The sequence below is a fragment of the Parus major genome, chromosome 9, assembly GCF_001522545.3.
Source record: "Parus major isolate Abel chromosome 9, Parus_major1.1, whole genome shotgun sequence".
In the NCBI taxonomy this organism is placed as follows: Eukaryota; Metazoa; Chordata; class Aves; order Passeriformes; family Paridae; genus Parus; species Parus major.
Genome location: NC_031778.1, coordinates 10562382 through 10575497, shown reverse-complemented (window position 1 = coordinate 10575497; position 13116 = coordinate 10562382). Strand labels below are relative to the sequence as shown.

Below are 13116 nucleotides of genomic sequence, written 5' to 3'. Positions count from 1 at the left end.
TATACTTAATCATCAAACTAAGCTCATTTCAGTCTGGTAGTGATTCTTGGTAAAAATTGTAACTGCAATCCATTACAGAAGCTTGTTTCATAATTAATTACCTGCAACTTTGTATTCATGTCAGTATGAAAATATCTATCATCTGAGGACTGTTAAACTTGAACCTTACAATTTCCAGAATGTCTTTATATATATATTGGCTGTTCAAAAGTTGCATTTATTGCTGCTGAGTTTGTTGGTGGTCTTGTTTTTTATTTTGTCAGGCACAGAGTAAGCAAGATGATGAATTCTGCAGCATATGGCAGTCATTGCAGAGTTCTGGGAAGTCTCATCACGTTCAACAAAACATGCATGAGAAGGTTTGTATAGAAACTTTAAACAGATCTCTGCATTCAAAATGTGAAGGTGCTTATCATACATTAGTTCATTGTATCAGAAAACTTAATGTTACAATTAAATGCTCTGGATGAAAGCGGTGTTACATAGAGTATGCATAGCTCTGGAAAGGGGTAATCATAGGGCACTACTATGTAAATAATAGATACCCAGTCTTCTGGTTAAGCTTTGATGTTTGAAACCCTAGGGTGCAGTTCTACCTCAGGAAATCAAGCTGGGAACTGGCCATCAGTTTTATAAGCCAGGCTTCAATGACAGCAGCTTTAAATGCCAGCAAAGAAAACAGGAGCCTTATAAAAAATGTAAGTACTATAATTAGAAACTTTGTTTAGGGGAACTAATTGCTTTATCTGGCCTTCATTGAAATGTCTGATTATTTTGGCTTTTTGTAGTAATTGACAGGAAATAATTTATTATAATTTTATATAGACTACATTGTACTTGTTACTGTCAAATAATATCCCTGGTGTACATACTAGATTGTTCCATGCTTAATCCTGAATCTTTTAGGCAAGTTGTTCTTTGTTTGGTTGACTTGCTACCCGTCTAATATAAAAAATAAACAAACACACGTCTTTGAAAATCTGCTTCTGATGACATTTGTAAAGTAGAAAATTAAATATATTATTAAATATTTATATATATTGATATATTTCATTTTATTTTATCTTGGAAGAAAAGCATACCCTAAATGACATATGAAGTAAGAATTAAACATTTGATAAATCCATTCAAATTAATGCAACTCTGTGTATTTGTATGGAGTTACTAATTGTTTTGAGTCTTGACTGTTACAGTTTTTAAGAACATTTTAAAAGAATGCATTCTTTTGTAGTTAAAGAAGATTCCAAAGTTACAAGAGGTGAAAGTCAACCACATAATAAAATGTCAAACCAACAGGTAATTTTGTCTGTATTGAGTAAATCTATTATTTTCATTTTACTCTGATGTGATTTATCATTTTACAGATTTGTCTTTAACTGGCATCTTAGTTGATTCTTTTAGTCAGAAATTTATTTTGGAAGTTTTTTTCATTAGAAGTTTATAGACAAAATATGAGAGAAAGTGCATAAAGTGTATGATGCTACCAAACAATTTTCCTATTCCTCTTAGACACTAAAAGCTACACTGTAATGGGAAAACATAAATGCTAGGTGTTCAATAAGCTGAAATCCTCTAAGAGTGTGTAGAGCTTGTGAAAGCTCTTTGCAGATGCATTTCTAATGATTGTTTTATAATGAGTAATAGAGTATTCAGTAATACTTGCTACAATGTATTTCAGAATTTCACAGGTGTGAATAAGTACAATGTCAAACTTTTGAAGAGGAATGGAAGTCCCAACATGCCTTTAATTCAGAAGGCTGCAGTTGATGGTCCCTGCACAGGTGGAAAGGTAGGATCTAAGGAGTTGACTGTCTTGTGGTCTTTGAGTTACTTCAGTTTCCAGTCCATTTTGTTCCAATTTGTGTGCAAATTCATGTTTAAAAAATAAGGCAAACCTGTGTAACTTTGGTTGTTCTTTAAATCAATTCTCTCTTGGTCAATATTTGCATATTCTAATATGCAGAACATGATGCAGTCTCTGAATATCTGTTCACACTCTGAACAGACATGACTGAGACCTGCCCAAGCTAAGAGAGGAAAAATCTGAAGAAGAATAAAACAAACCTCAAATTCATATACCCCTCCTCTGGCAGCTGCTTGTAAATGCATCAATCCATCAATTAGTTGATGTACCTTTTTTCTTTTTTAATTTAAGAAGGACAATGAACTGGAAAGCCTTCTAGCTTCTTTGAAAATTTCCAAAGAAAATGAAGTGCAGACTTATTCCAAGGAAGCGAGAGCTACAAACGAGGAACATCTGTCACCACAGTCATTTGCTATGGTCTGTATACTGCAGAAATCATTGCATTGCAGTTTGGCATCTGCTATCTTAGCATCAATGCTTCTATTTAAAGAGTCTCCATGAAACTTCATACTGCTTTTTAAAATGTATAAATGATTTTTTAATTAGCTATTCTCAAAGAAAATTAGCAAACACCTTTGTTTATGCTAAGATGCTGTTACCTCTGCTTTGATAAAATATAACTGATTGGAAAATAAGAAGTCAGATTCTGTTACCAATTATGATAATCAGTGTTAGGAAGGTCATGTTATCTGAATGCCAGCATGTTCCTGACTGGTTTATTTTATTTTTAAAGAAAGGAACACAGATGCTCAAAGAGATTTTGAAGATAGATGGCTCAGATCTGCAAACAAAGAATGAAGTGAAATCACAAATTAATGATGTTCCTGCTCCCTCTAGTAGACAGGATTGCCATGGAGCTGCTTTGCAATTCAGACCAACAAAAAAAATGGGTATGTTTAATCATCAGCTCATGATTCAGAGCTTCACCTTGTAGTGACATTTTAGAATACAGTTTCAGCAGGGTACTGTTTATCAAAATATAGTAATAAAACTTCCATCTTTTTTTAGTTCTACTTCTATATTTGGATCTAAAACTCCCTTCAGATATAGTCTCTTGGATTTTGTTAAACAACAAGGAAAATACCAGGAAAAAAATCAAATAAGTTTTTTTTGTTTGTTTGGTTGGTTGGTTTTATTTTTTTTTTAACCAGGTTGCCATCCTTTTAGTGAAGGAAATAATTGTGATGCAGCTTTTTTTTTTTCTTCCCCTTTTGTCAGCTGCTTATATGAACAAGCATAGCCCTGGAGGCCCCCAGAACACACCAGCGATAGAAACTGGAGGTCACCCTTTCACTTGTCCGCAGCCTGCACTGTCTACTGTTTCTGAGCTTTCTCGTATTTGTTCTCTTCTTGGAATGGCACAACCAGATTTCTCTTTCCTAAAAACACCACAGGTAAAATGTTATTTCTGCAAAAGTACAAGTTCTCAACTTTCTATCAACTGTTTTATATTAAATAGTTAGACTAACCACTGAAACCTATCTGAAAATAAACCTTAGCTCCTTTTGTTGCCTTTTTTTAAAACAAACAAACAAATTTCTGTCAAACAAACAAATTCCTGTCTCACAATTTGTTAGCAATACAAATTCCCTCAAAAATCTTGTCTCTCATTTCTCTAGACCATGACAGTTTGCCATATAAAGCTGTCAAATGGATTATTGGTTCACGGACCACAGTGTCATTCCGAAGCTGAAGCAAAGGAGAAAGCCGCCCTTTTTGCTTTACAGCGCTTGGTGAGGATGTAAAAAATCTCTGCAAATCTTTGTCTCTGTGTACTGCATCTGTTGGTAAACCTGTTTCCTTTTTCATAGGGTTCTATAGGAGTAAACTTTGCTTCGCCTCCACCTCCACCAGTGTTTCCAAATTACCAACCACTAGGAGTTCCTGTACCACCTGGGTCAATTCCTCCAGTATTTGCACAGCCCCCTGGTAGGTGTTTGACTAGTACACACTTCAAATAATATCAGAACATCCTCTGATTTTGGTGGTTCTTTATGTGAAAATTAATGCTTTCCAGAAAGTCCCATTTTTTGGTCTTCATATGTGTACCTGTATGCCTGCACAGTTTTGAAAACGGTTCATGACCCTCTTCGCATGAAGGTGCAGGTTTATTCAGTATAAAGAATCATCTCTATTAATTATTTCTTTTCCATAAGAATATATTTATTCATTGTCTTAGGTGTTTTTTCAATTTTTCTTTTCCTTCAAAACAGTAATTATTTGAAAGCAGATAGTCCCAGTTCAGAATTTGTAAGAAATAGCTTCCTTGATTTTTTACATGAATTTTCCCCCATCCCATATACTTAATGTTTCTCCATGCAATACTGTTTTTATTTGTGTATAACCAACTTTCACTGAAGTGCTAATCCTCTTGTACACTGCCAAACATGAGCATGGTAAGTAACCCCCCCAAAAACTGCTAAAAGTCCTGCTGTTCTTTCTGGCTATTGGTTGTTTTGTAGTCTACTGAAATTCCATTCACAGCTTGGAATTAATTAGTCAGAACCATTGTAGCATCCTAGAAGCTCATACAGCAGCTGCTACATCTCTTTTCCATGGGGTTTCTCTGCTGTTGCTGTGTTCCAAAATGGTGAAACTTAAATTGCAGCTTTCTGCTGATACAGTTGTCTCAGCTGAGAATGTGTGGATCCCACATTATATGTACTCTGGAATGCAGATACCACGACTTTAGTGCTCTCAGTTGTGTTGTCATCTAGGTGTAGTTCTGTTTGGTTGGGGGCTTTTAATAATAAGTAAATAAATAAATTACTACTTAGGCATTTTGAAGTAAATATGAGGCGTATGAGGCTTGGCTGGAAAGATAAACAACATGCAGATAGATGTAGTCAGGGTTGTCCTGGGCTCTTGGGGAGTTTGTATCTTTTTTTTTTTTTGAGGAAAGAGAACTAAAAATTTCTTATTTCCATAGCTAATATGATGCCTCCATCATCTCACATGTTTGGTCCAATGTCCTGGGGAACTCCAGTGCCTAAGCATTATTATCCTGGCTCCTATCCAGGAAATGTGTCTCTTTCAGGAACTATACCAGTTGGTTCTCACAACCAGTTTATACCTCTGCAGGTAAGAGCAGCAGGTTTGTCTTAATGTTGTTTTTTTGTAAAAAAATGTGACTACAAGATGAATACAACAGCACCCCCATTGTGAAGTACTATTTAGTATTAGAAAATTATTGTTAAGATATGTATGCATGTTTTCTGAAAGTGGAATATTTGCAGATTTTGAGAATGCATTCTGTTAAATAATATTTATTTAATTTAAAGGTAACTAAAAAAAGGGCTGCTAGCAAGAAAAACTTTGAACTCAAGGAGTTTCAGAGTTCCCCTCAAGCTGCACCACTAAAGAATGAACAGCCAATGTCTTCTGACCACATTCAGCAAGATAGTTCTTCAGCTCCTTTAAAATCTCCTCAAGCTGCTCAATCCACTGTTTCATTTCAAGACAATGTGGCTACTCCAAGTGTTCCTCATAACAAATCAACACCAAACACTTCCAGCAAGCGAAAGCCAAGAAAACTGGCTGTCAATTTTGGCGCACCAAAATCTTCAGAATAGATCTGATAGCTAGGTGTATTTTATCTTAAACTCTTTCCCCACTGTTATGTTCTATCATTTAAAAAAATCAGAAATCTCTATTAAAAAGACCAGCCACTTTAAGTATAATATAGAAGGAAATAACATTTTATTTGCTATGATTTTCAGGTTGTCATTAAAACCATAAAATTATGTTAAAACTTTATTTTATTTTCACTTAAATTAGCAAAAACCAGGAAATACTGAGTTAGGGTTGCCATCCCTTGTGCCTAGGTTTCTAAACAGTGGCTTACAGACAATATCGGGTAAGCAGCAATAACATTGGCAACCTTAACTCAGGTTGGATGTGCTTTATGGGAGGGATGTGGAACAGTAATAAGTTGGGCATCTAACAGTGTTTAGCATGACATTTTCTACTTTATCTTGATTTTTAAATAGTGTAATAAGACAGAAAGTAAAAATTATTTAAATGCAGCTTTTATATTGGCATTCCAGCTCCCTCTGAGTTGAATCAGTGTAACTAAAAGCTGACTACAAAGAAATTGCCAAATCCACTCTAAGTACGAGCTGCTGGGTTTTGTACTAGAGGGCAACAGCTTTACAGCTTTCAGAACATAGGTGTTATTGTGTCTCTGGAATTGGAGTGGCAAAAAGTGGTTGCTCTTGCACAGTCTGTTCCAGGAGATTAATTTATAGGATATATTGAATAAAAAAAATTATATTTGCGAAGTAGAGACCCCTTTGGTAAAGTACATTTAACTTTCTTTAATCTATCAATTTAATTGTTTTCTGATGATGAAATAACAAAGTTATCTTACTGCAGATGTGCGTGGCCTCCTAAATGCTTGTGATATCCTGATTTTTTTCTAAGCTATAAAAATGGCCAGAGTTTAAAGACGCCCCATTTTGCTGGGTGGCTGTCAAAGTTATGTTTACTTAGAGTCCATTTCTTCCTCTAATAGTCTGTGCCCTGAAACCTTCTCTATAGTAGGTTATTTTTTGTTACTAGTGACTTTTAATATTTATTTTTTTAGTTTTGTGAGAGAATTTCTGTGTTGCAAAATTGAATTGTCAGGAAGTATTGCTATTGGTTCCATAAGAATATTCAGACAAAAAGCTGGCTTGAATTTTTAGACAGAACTATGGGATTTTTTGTTCATATAGGAAAAAAAAGAAGGCTCAAAGGTCCTTGTACTGTTTTTAACCCACATGTACCATTCTTACAGACATGAATATAAAATCTTCAGTCTGAGAAAAAATTTGAAACCTCTGTTGGTGCTGCTGACTGGCATTGATTAAATATAATTTTTCATCGAAAAATAAGTATTTTTCCTCTAAGGCCCAGGAACCAGAAATAAAGCAAACTTGAGTGATTCATTTTGTTGCTTCTGAACAGGTTTTATTCTGGGTCTGCAAGTTCATAGGCTTTCTTTCATTTGTTTTTTTGCCTCCATTTCTTGGTGTAGTATGAAGTTTCATCTTATTACTGTGTTATAGTGTTTTTTAATTTTCATTTCTCCAAAACAGTTGTTGGCTCAGCAGTATTTGTAGAATAGCAGCAAGCCCTATAAAAAGGATCACAGAGGTAAAAAACAAAATTAAAAAATTTTATTTTACTTAGTATCACAAAACTTGTGGAATAGTCTACATACAGTCTTAAGTTACATTGATTTTGTCATTCTCTTTATAGTCATCTAGTCTCAAGAAGTTCAAAGCCATATTCTGTTGAAGGGAAAGTTGTATTGTTTTGGTTTTTATTCTCATTAGGAGCATCAGACTGATATGATACTGCCATGCCAATGTTTTAGAAGTGGTTATGTGACATGTAATTAGTCCACTGTATCTATCTGAATGATCTGATCAGAAGAGAAAATGCCTATTTGAAAACTGCTGTGACAGAGATGAGGCTACCTTAGACTCTCACATCACAGAATTATGATGTGTCCGTACACCCAATGTGTGCAGATTTTTGAGAAACAAAGTCATGGAGGATGCTATACTCATATGTACCAGTAAACACAGCGATTTTTATTAATTATTCTACTTCAGACTAAGATTTCTGCTCCCTCTTCAAGTGGAATTGCTATATGTAGTATGTTTCAGTGGTTAAAGCCTTTATTCTGTAGCTGCTGCATATTGTGTTAGTCCCTCATTTTTAGTTTTTCTATTCTATGAAAGTGACTGCCTGGTGCCCAGTTAATTACAGTTTTACATGTCCTGGTAGATGTGACATCTGCATTGATCTTTGCAATGTCCCCTTTGATTTCATTTTTATATTTTAACAAGGTCATTATGTTTAACTCATACAGATATAAATTAAAGCATTTCTTTTTCCCATAGATATAAAGTATTTTCTAAGCACTGGAGTTTTTCATTAGATCTTATACAGAGCAGTATTTTACTAAAAATCCAAAAGGGAAGACTTTTATGTGCGCATTTTTGTAGTTTCTGATTTTTTTAAAATAACTTTTCATTGTTTATCTGCCAAGTGAAATGTTTTAAATTTGCATATGAATGGATACAGAATGTATTTTTTGTGCTGTTTAGTGTTAAGTGTGCATTTGCAGATTTTTAGCATGTAGTTGCACAAAGACTGTGCAAAGATATTTTGGAATATGAATATATGCTACACTGAAGGAAAAACATTCATAAAACTTAAATGCTATATAGAACTCTAATGCAATAGAGTAATTTTATAAACTGTGTCTGTGTCTGCTTGGATTAAATATTGAAACAAGAAACATTACCTATTTTCACTGTTTTATTTCCAAATACTACATGGGAACTTGTGTATGCTCCAACCCAGAAGTTTACAATATTAATTAAATCTCTTGAAACTCAGTTTCTGTGATTCTCAGATGCAGCACCTGCCCTCCTGACTGTTTCTTGATGACTTTCAACTGTAACTGTGACCAAAATACAAAGTTGGTTTTTCAAAAGGCTGTTGTTGATTACCTTGCAGTTAAAAGCATTTAACATGATACTGATCTTCCAAAAATTCTTTGGCCTTGTCACCAATTAGATTAAAAAAACCCAACCCTGTATAAAAGTCAAGAAGATTATTTTCCAGTAAGCTCAGTCCTAGTGATTGTTAACAAGGTGGAGAACCAGCTGGTGGCTGAGAAGCAGAGTGCTAATGTCTTTCTTACACATTTTAATGTGAATTAGCTTGTTTAATGCAACCAGCATAAATAATGGCGTACACTCTTAGCATAGTCAGCTGCTGCAACTTTGTGTAACTTTGTATGCAACTTGGTGTTTCTATATAGAACAAGTCTGGTTGGTGTAAACACTCAGGTCATATTGCTCAACTTAAAGACACCAAGATAAAATCTTGTGTTTCATAAATGGTCTTCAAATGATTAGTCAATGAACTCTGTTATCCTGCATGGTGAGTTCTGCCATCTCAATATATAGCACTAAAGAAAACTCAAGCAAATTAAATGAAGGGATAACTTGAAAATATATCAGTTTTTGCATGGATGCTCCCATTCAAAAATTACAGGAGTTTTGTTCTCAAAGAAGTAATTGTTACTTACAGTAAGGATGTTTTTTAATTCTGTTTGCAATGTGATCTCCTTATGTATTCCATAATCAGCCTTCCTTACTACTGAGAGACAGTTATGTTCTTCTCTTTCTGTATCTGGAAAGGGGACACAGTGACATCAAGGGCATAAGGGCAGTATGAATACACACTCTTGGCCAAAAGAATTCAAATTCAGGTGCATGAGGACCCTTGAATATTGAGACTGTAACTGATAAGTGTTTTGAAGAATCTGATATAATGAGGTAAGTAGCTGATCTTTATTAAAAGAATCCATGGTTCCAAGAACAGTTCCTTATTACTGTCAATTTTTGAGTGGATGTTTAGTCTTATTTTTCTATAATTTACACATTTCCTGTTTAATTTCTGCTTTGAAATACAATACAAATCAAAGGAATAGTCACAATGTCATCAAGTGCATATAGTAAACCTGATTCCTGTTATTTGAACATTTAATTTATTTAATGAAAAAACATTTTTCATTAAAACTTTTTTCTGGTAAAACTTGGTTTGTAAAACATCAGTGCATTGGCAGTGCATTATGAAAGTTGATAATCACACTTAGTCTTGTATTTTGTGTAATTGCAGTTATTTTTAATGGCTAGGTCTTAGTGAAACAATAGTTCTTAAGTGCTTTTTCTTCCCTTCAGCTTCTAGTATATCCATTCTCATGTTCAAATTAAGCCTCATTGATGGCCATTTTTCTGTCTTCTTAATATTTTTTTGTTAATTTCTAGACTTGAAATAAATGTTCTTTTAAAGTGCTATTCAGCCCTGAATTTTCTAGGTACATATGACCATTCATTGTATATATGTACACACATACACACACACACATATATATAAATATGTGCAGGAACACAGTCACTCATTTTCTTAAAATTATTCATAGTTACGGACATTATCTTAATACACATTGCTCTTCTCCAAATGCAGATACTCCTTAAGACAAGTGAAAACAATGGGCAAATAATGAAACATTAACAGAGTGAAGTACACCAGTTTTCACTTCACCTGCTTTGGTAGATAAATTCTTGGCTTACAACTTGATTGTCCTAAAGTCCACCTCATTTCCTGTCAAAGTTTACTTGGGTTGCAGAACTGGACGAAAGGAAGGACTTCTTGTGCCTCAGGCGCAGTGCAAAACCTCATGCATGTGGGCACAGATTTCATGTGCAATTCTCCAGTGATAATCCTGGATTAACCAGTCTCCAATTACTTGCTCCTTCTAGGTCATGCCAAACTGCATTGCCACATTAGAAACCTTATCAAGGAATTAATCTGATTGGCAGTCTCCCCTGTGTTATTTTTCATAATAGCTCATCATAGGCATCAAGAACAGCTGGGTTGGTACAGTTTGTAGTGTGAGGGTGGGATGATTTAGCAAGAATGGAACTCCTTAGGAAACATCCCATGGCTGCCTAAAGCTCAAATTACCCACGCATTTAACATGATTCATCAAGTGATGTCATTGCATGTGGTTCTGTCTGTTGACTTCGAGGAGAGTGGTAACTTTTGGCAGGAGTACAGGAGGAACTGATGAGAAAGGGTCATATGGTAAATTATTGTAGCAACATTTGCGTAAAGATTGTCAGTTCCATTTTGGTCCATCTGTTAAGTTTTCAAGTGAGTCTTAATGAATGATGGATGTGGCTGTATCAGCCAGTGGAGCAACAGGAATTAGTGGGCTCTTTCTTGTTTATGTGCAAACTGGTGAAAGGCCCCAGGTCAGTGCTTTCCTAATGTTAAAACTTGTTAAAAAGGTAGAGCTAAGTAAGAGGGTAAAATGGTAACTTAGAGTTTGAGGAGGCAGGAGGAGGATAGATGCACCTTGACCAAAAAAAGAGCTGAGGAAGAGAACATAAAACCCATGCATTACAAATTTTGGGTCTTACTCTACAAGATTTCAGTGTCTACAGTCCTGTTAGCAGTGACAGTGGCAAGTTTGATTCATACTGGAAGCCTTGGATGAATGAAGATGCTCCAATGTATCAGTCACACAACAGAAATGCACCTGGGAGTACCTGATTTTTAAAAAAAGCGCAAGCTAACTATTCAAAATACAGTTAATTTGGAAATTTTGTTTAATAATCTGGTCCTAGAAAATACCAAGACATGATCATGTTTTCTTTCTGGGAATTAGGCCTGCTGAGTTGGTAGCAGTTCCATCTTTCACGGTCTCTTGTTTGGCATCATCCTATAAAGTGTATTTCTTGCTGACTGGAGCATGCTGAGTGTGATGACATTGCTTAGAAATACTCAATATAAATTACTGATGAAAGGAGTTTTGCTGTCCCTGCTAGTGGTGTAGGATCTTCTTAACCCTGATGTTCTGCCATTTGATTGGTTTTACTTAATAACTCTTTCCTTTGCTACAGCATTGTACAGGTCCTTGGAGTGCCTGCACTCCTTCATTTGGTTTGATAACCCAGTAAAAAATAAGACCAGCCATACTTTCTGGAGAGCAAAGAAACTGAGGATTTCAGCAGAGAAGATGCAGAAGTACAGGACGTGGCTGCTGAGGTACTTGGTATGCAACCCCAGGTGTGCCAGCTCCATCTCTGAGCAGTGACATGCCACCCACATGCTCTCACCCATACAGGAGGACACAGGGTGCTGGTATGGGTTATGCAGGCTTGTTACCAGGAAAGTGTCCATGTATTTTCTCTTCAAATTGAATGTTTCTTGCTTGTGCTAAGATGAACTTGGGGCTTTTGTGCATATGACAAAAAGATTTTTCTCTGAGGGTGACAGAGGTTTTGGATAGACAGAGTGCCTGTGTGGGAATGATATTATTTATGATAGAACAATATAAACTAATGACAGGTAAGTCATGTATGGACACGCTCTGCACATATCAAAGCACGTTGCCTCTTGTATTGCATTACTTTTATGACATTACAAACAGAACAATAATAAAAGATTTGTATTTCATAAGCCTCTCACAAATTAGGCAACTTTAATACCTGCTCTCTATGATTAACATAATGTATGCATTGACACTTGGCAAGTTAGTTCAGGCTATCTTTTTTGACACATCTAAGTTCTTTGTTAACATATTAAACAGAATTTAAGATCTGCAAGAAGAAATCAACTTTACATGGTCACTTCCATGCAATCAAAAGGGTATGCATTTGTTACATTAGGAGCTTATGAAAGAAAAAAATAACCTGCATCCATTTTCTTTTTGAAGTTTTGCTTAATCTTGTAGTGAGGCAGGCCCTGCTTGTATTGATACTGTAAAAGCACAAAGCATATCTAGATGCCTTTTTTCTTAAGGCTTCTTAATTTTTGAATGTTTGAAGAGGTTTTAGCTTTTCATTCCAGTTGCACATGTTGAGTCTTATTGAGGGAGCTTTCATCAGAAGTTTTAAGTAATTATTATTATGCTGTTAATTTTGATAACTTGTTTTGAAGGAAAGTACTCTTCATCAGATACTGAAGTACTTGGGACTCTCTGACATATCCCTATTAGCTATATGTCAAGGGATAGTTAAAGAGAACAAAAAGTCAAAGAGATTGTGACTTTTTAATGTTTTGTTCCTTAGGGAGGAGAGGCAAAGCAATAATTTCTTGGCTTTCTCTTTCACGTGCCTTCATGTCCCTGTGATCTGTACCTTTGTCCCAGTGACCTCTGCGACTGCCCATGTGAGGTGAGAAGCCTCTTCTTAATGTGGCTTTCACTAGTCAGTAGTATTCCTGGTTTAAAGATCCAGTAATGCCAGACTTATCTCACATAATGCTGTTTTGTTGTTCATAGTGCAGTTTTTTTCTAAGAGGGGCCAAACCAGAAGTGCAAGGGGGAAGTATTTTCAGTGTGTTTTTTATGCTTTTGTTTTTTCTGCTCTAATTAAATGACTAACTCTTCTGATTACATTTGGGTTAAAACTAACTTCTACTAGTTTGGGGTTGAGCATTCTGAATTTTATTGGTTTACTGAGAATTTTTCCGGTTGTTTCTGTTTAAAAATTACCACCCTATCTAAGGGCAATACGGGAACATTTCTGTCACTAGCTTTCAACAGTAATTTTAGATGCCGTTTCCTCTGTAAAGCAAACTGATGGCACTAGAGAATTGCTGCAGCTCATGACTTTGTGTAACTGCGTGTAATTTGTTCATTGATATTCAGTGCCTTCAGTGACAATTTCCAGGAGCAA

General features: G+C 35.4%; 1 protein-coding gene across 8 annotated transcripts in view; it reads left to right on the top strand.

Moving 5' to 3' along the window:
* Window positions 1-13116, top strand: part of XRN1 (5'-3' exoribonuclease 1) — a 40578-nt gene that overhangs the window by 25731 nt on the left and 1731 nt on the right. For 3 of the 8 annotated variants that reach the window (XM_033516870.1, XM_015637684.3, XM_015637687.2), the window contains 11 exons: window positions 264-359; window positions 584-698; window positions 1232-1296; window positions 1679-1789; window positions 2156-2281; window positions 2598-2754; window positions 3083-3258; window positions 3484-3597; window positions 3676-3793; window positions 4794-4945; window positions 5146-8161. In XM_033516870.1, the coding sequence (XP_033372761.1) occupies window positions 264-359; window positions 584-698; window positions 1232-1296; window positions 1679-1789; window positions 2156-2281; window positions 2598-2754; window positions 3083-3258; window positions 3484-3597; window positions 3676-3793; window positions 4794-4945; window positions 5146-5436 (1521 nt within the window). In that variant the 3' untranslated portion in view covers window positions 5437-8161. Of the gene's footprint in view, window positions 1-263; window positions 360-583; window positions 699-1231; window positions 1297-1678; window positions 1790-2155; window positions 2282-2597; window positions 2755-3082; window positions 3259-3483; window positions 3598-3675; window positions 3794-4793; window positions 4946-5145; window positions 8162-9036; window positions 9727-11337; window positions 12613-13116 lie in introns of those variants that run through there. The other 5 variants (XR_001523306.3, XM_033516871.1, XM_015637686.3 and 2 more) reach the window with 5 other exon arrangements.